This window comes from Limanda limanda, chromosome 2, assembly GCF_963576545.1.
Source record: "Limanda limanda chromosome 2, fLimLim1.1, whole genome shotgun sequence".
Classification (NCBI taxonomy): Eukaryota; Metazoa; Chordata; class Actinopteri; order Pleuronectiformes; family Pleuronectidae; genus Limanda; species Limanda limanda.
The window spans coordinates 7,700,380-7,705,667 of record NC_083637.1 but is presented as its reverse complement, the minus strand read 5'-3'; the positions used below and the strand labels follow the sequence as shown (position 1 = coordinate 7,705,667).

At 43.3% G+C, this 5,288-nt stretch overlaps 1 protein-coding gene across 1 annotated transcript; it reads right to left on the bottom strand.

Moving 5' to 3' along the window:
* Window positions 1–2,496: 2,496 nt before the first annotated feature.
* LOC133026192 (serine/arginine-rich splicing factor 7-like) lies at window positions 2,497–3,715 on the bottom strand. Its single transcript, XM_061093064.1, has 5 exons — window positions 3,498–3,715; window positions 3,146–3,319; window positions 2,921–2,992; window positions 2,714–2,752; window positions 2,497–2,545 (listed from the first exon to the last, which is right to left on the bottom strand). The coding sequence occupies exons 1-5, from the start codon at window positions 3,713–3,715 to the stop codon at window positions 2,497–2,499; spliced, it is 552 nt and encodes a 183-aa protein (XP_060949047.1).
* Window positions 3,716–5,288: the final 1,573 nt, after the last annotated feature.

Below are 5,288 nucleotides of genomic sequence, written 5' to 3'. Positions count from 1 at the left end.
GAAACCCACAAATCACAAAGACTATTGGAAAAAAAGACAATCCGTGGATGTTAAGTAGTAATAACATGATTTATTACAAAAACAATACATGGATGTAGAAAATAGAATTAAAAACATGTAATTTGATATGTGAGTTACAACAATCACAGTTTATCAATATACGAAATTCGTTCAAAGTCACAATTTTATTTTAAATAGAATATAAATACATAAATATATCACTACATCCAATAAAATATAATATATTCATAGAAACACGGTATCATGAATGATAATATATATAAATACGTTTATTTTAATTCAGTTATAGAATTAAAGGATCACAGTGGAATAGACAAGGGGGAGGAGTCTGTGAGAGGCAGCATATAAATAGAGGAGCCCTCAGTCTCCTCACTCACTCTTGCCATGAACCTTGTAGTGGAAGGACCTCGCAGCTCATGATAGAAATATTTAGCTTTTTAACATGCCTAATAAGACCTGAAGAAGACCCGAGAGGGTCGAAACGTTGTGACACGTCACATGTTTTCAGTTTTTTTATTTTATTATCAGTTTGTTTCTTTGAGTTATTGTGTTTTGATTTAATTTCATGCAAAAAACAATGGTTCCAAGTTGCATTCTGTGACTTCTCAAGTATTCTCACAACCCCCGAGTGTTTTTTTCTGTCGAGCAGGCAGCGCTTTCAGTTGTGATACCAACGCACATGTCCCACTGAACTAAAATACAAGTCCACGGAGCTGAAAATTTCTTCTGCAGTCGTAGTAGTAGGGAGCTCTCTTGTGCAGAGAAATTATTCCTGCAAGTCCCCGTCCCACACATGTTTCATGTATACAAGGTGAATTAATTGCAGAATAAACTGTAAAAGTTAATTTCAAGACCCTGCGGATACCCTGCAATAGTTTGATTGAAGTTTAACCCGGAGACAATTTGAATTTGTACTCTACTACGCCTGTTTCCACACACTGAACAACCAACTGGACTGGAAATTGTAAAAATAATTTATCCAGACGTGCGCAGGAACACAGTCTCCCTCTCTTTACCTTCCATCTTATGGGTACTCATCTCCCCTTGCAAAGAAGTTGCTGGGTAACTCTGTGACATGCTCCGCCCATATTTGTTCCCGCCTCCTCCGTGCCTCTCGCTCTAAAGTTGCAGGGGGATTAACAAGTTGTACATAGAATTAGCACCTTGCAGTTACTCACATTAATAGTAACTGTACTGAAATGCATTGTATAACTACAGTGCAGTTCCTGGAGCATGGGTGTCATGGCTAAACTTAACAACTTTTGACATATGCTATTCACATCGAGAAAACAACATATCTGTAAGCTATTTTATATTATCATAATATTCCTCTGAAACTAGATAAATAAAAAGGTAGCACTTGGCACGGACGATTTGGTGTTTTTCTCGTTCCATTGCCTGGGCCTGCGCCTCCGCCTCTGTTCCAACAGTCCTTGAGAAGACAACAGACATAAAATAAATACACACATTTTCAATTAACTGCCTCTTTTAATCTGCTGTGTTATCATTTAAAATGAGCACTAAACTAATTATAAATAGGAGATCAGTAGCAACCCCCCCCCCCCCCCCCTTCAGTAATAACCACGTAAAAAAGAGAGACGATAGAGAGACCGACATTGGAGGAACACAGATGGAGAATTGTTAGTCAAGGGGGAGGAGAGAGTGGGCACAGTGAGAGTGTGCCAGAGTACTAGGGGTACAAGTACAAGTAATCGGGCGGAGGACACCACAAGCTGGTAGGAGGGCGAGACTTACCTATCTGCGTCTTGATTTGCTGCCATTTTGAAAAGACTGTTCTCTGGCGGGAAAACACTTTCACCTGGGGGGTGAAGCTTCGGGATCTCGCGAGATGTGCTGTTCCCGTGCTGCGTTCACGTGTAACCTTAACAGAGGAACAGAAACAGAGTGTGCAGTACGGTGGCCCTGAAAGCTCAACGCACAGCAACTTAAGAAAACACATACAAGTTGTCAAAACACCAACCAAGCATTTTGTGAAACCTCGGTGTATACATGACAAAGTGACATGTTAGCATTTAGTATTTAAGCTAACAATGAGAATTGTTAAAGCATACAGTATACCTTAAATGACACTAATGAACGAGAGACAATAGTTTATTGAAGTTTAACCCGGAGACAATTTGAATTTGTACTCTACTACGCCTCTTTCCACACACTGAACAACCAACTGGACTGGAAATTGTAAAAATAATGTATCCAGACGTGCACAGGAACACAGTCTCCCTCTCTTTACCTTCAATATTAGGGATACTGATCTCCCTTGGCATCGTAGGTGCTGGGAGAACCAGTGACGTACTCTGCAAACATATCGTCTCGCCTCCTCTGTGCCTCTTGCTCTAAAGTTGCAGGGGGATTAACAAGTTGTACATAGAATTAGCACCTTGCAGTTACTCACATTAATAGTAACTGTACTGAAATTAGTCAACTGTAATTATGATTAAAAAACAAAAACATAGTTTACCTTCTCACGGGAATCCTGGACTCGGCGCAGGCTGGAGAGCCAGACCTAACGACACAGGAAAGAACATGACTTTAATTACACCTTTGACTGAAACTATGGCAACAATAGAGGCGTCCACGGCCGACTGAAAAAATTACCAGCCACGCAGCATTTTAATTGATCCCCAAGGGAAGTATTAATGACAACATGCGACTGCAGATCAACAAGCCTCACCTGTTCCTGCGTCTGGTGATAGATGGATATCTGCGATTGCTCTTGAAAAAGGTAAACACGATTATCGTTGGGCTCACAAACGGTCGACCAGAATAAACATGACGAAATTCCACGGTTTATCATCATGTATTATTTAGCAATAAAGCACGTGCAAACATTTATACATTATTAACTACAGACTGAGCTGCTTTCACATTATTTAATAACCTATGAGTGTTAGAGCGATAACGATGTCCACGGGACCTGGACCTGGAGCAAGACCGGGAATGGGAGCGAGACCTGGAAGGGAAAGACAGAAATTTTATTCACGTGGGTTCTCTTCTCCTCCAATAGCACATCCTGAATACTTTCAGCGCAAAACACACTGAGCTTCATGAGCCGCTAATGTGCAGCGAAGAAGCAAATACATGCATAACGTGCGCATTTCTTCACCTGCTGCGACGGCCCCTCTTGCTGAAGCGGTAGCAGTCGTAGGCGTAATGACCTCGGTCCCCACACTGGTAACACCGATCCGCGGGGTCAAACTGGCGCCGGCTGGGGCGCCCACGGCCCTTCCTGAAGAGGCCCGTCGACAACTCCACACGAACACGGGAGCCACAGAGAAGCCTGGGGAAACGGTTGTTTAACTATCAGTAAGAGAGCAACATGTGGAGTATTCATGCAGATTGAGATTTTGACCAAACGAAATCGATCCGGCGAATTTCAGCACACGCACACACCACAGCGTCTTTCCATTTTCGTTGTTTTAGAAACACTTATTGGAGTATTATAAGATACTACTCACTTTCCATCCATGCCTTTGACAGCATCTTCTGCATCTCTGGGATCCTCAAACTCCACGAAGGCAAAGCCGGGGGGGTTCCTCGCCACCCACACACTTCTCAGTGGGCCGTAGTAACTAAACGCTCGCTCCAGCTCCCCCTTGGCAGCACCGTTGCCCAGGTCGCCCACGTACACTTTACAGTCCCCGGTCCGAGACGAACTACGGGAGTGGTGCGACATCGCTCCTTACCTGGTGAGAGGCGGGGGGGAAATATGAACTTCAGGCTCTGGTTCAATAAAACCACTGATTCTTAATACTCGTAAGCAGAATAAGTGACTTATTACTGTGTATTTATCGTATCGGGATCCACAAGAGCACCTTGTTGTGTTCAGGTCCGCTTCACTTTAACAGGAACGACCGTGGAGACGTTTCCAACTCACTGCGACACGTGGAATATATGGAATATATGTTGAGGTTTGATGGTAAATTAGCCTAGCTTCACGTTAGCCACCACCTGCGACCCGCGTGACTTCCGCTCCTGCGCACACACACACACTTGGAAACCCATAGTAACCAATAAATACTGGTTTACAGGTTTTTGGTTCACACTCAAACATCAGACTCACTCAGAAGCTGCTGCTGGGAGGTCAAGAAAACTGCATAATGTTGCTATAACTACAGATGAGAAACAACTCCAAGATGGCCGCCGATCCAAGATCGCGCCGCGTACGGCTGCCTCGGTGATTTGGTGCCCATACAAGTTGAGAGCACACTGTTAACACCCCCACTTGCGCTCACATTGTTAATATATTCAACAACATCTTCCAAAAATAAATGCAGCAAACTTAATCAACTTATTCTTGGTTGCAGGCTTTGTCAATATATCTGCTACCATCTCATTAGTTGGACAATACTCTAACACAGTGGTTCTTAACCTGGGTTCGATCGAACCACAGGGGTTCGGTGAGTCACTCTCAGGGGTTCGGCAGGGCTCAAGACACACACAGTATAGCCCGGTTCACACTAGCAATGTCAGGCCGTATTTGTCAGCCTTCAAAATTGGCTGCAGAGAATTTCGCAACACACAATTTTTCTTCGCTGTGTTAGATAACAAATATTTAGTTGCTTAGTAAAAATGTGTTACACATAATAAATTCAGCCCACTTGCATTATTTGTGACGTCCGCTTGGCCATTATTGGCTGCAGCTGATCACGACACACTGCTTAGCTTTGATATCTGTGCTGCAGGGAACTTGGTGCGCTCAGTGGTCGACTTGTGGCTGTCGTAATTGTACGTCATTTGTGATTTTATTTCAATCTTTCAATCCCTTCATACTAACTATGTCGAGCAAAAGAAAAAAGTGGTTGGACGAATACGTACAATATGGATTCACTTGTATAAAGGAACGTGATGGGTCATCAATGCATGATTTGCAATGCCAAGTTGAGCAATTCTAGTCAGGCACCGGCAAACTAAAGGAACACTTCCTAAAGCTGCATGGAGATTGGAAATAAAAGAAAACAACGCTCGCTGAATTCAACGTGAAGAGAGCCAGATTCGATGAAAAGGCTACTCTGCCTGTGCTCGGCATGTACCCATCGACAAACCGATCCTCACAGCATCGTACGAAGGTGCATACCTGATCGCAAAGCAGGGAAAATCACACACCATTGGTGAAACACTCATAAAACCAGCTGCTTTGAAGATGGCGAATATCATGCTGGGAAAACCTGATGCAGATAAGTTATCCCAAATTCCTCTTTCAAATGACACTATTAGCAGCAGAATAGACGACATGAGCGATGACATCT

Excerpts from the sequence above, each read along its gene's own strand:
- LOC133026192 (XM_061093064.1), bottom strand. The coding sequence starts at position 3,715 with ATGTCGCACCACTCCCGTAGTTCGTCTCGGACCGGGGACTGTAAAGTG. Across the intron at positions 2,993-3,145 it reads AAGAGGGGCCGTCGCAGCAG|GTCTCGCTCCCATTCCCGGT; the intron begins GTGAAGAAATGC and ends TTTCCCTTCCAG. Across the intron at positions 2,753-2,920 it reads TATCGCTCTAACACTCATAG|CAATCGCAGATATCCATCTA; the intron begins GTTATTAAATAA and ends CTTTTTCAAGAG.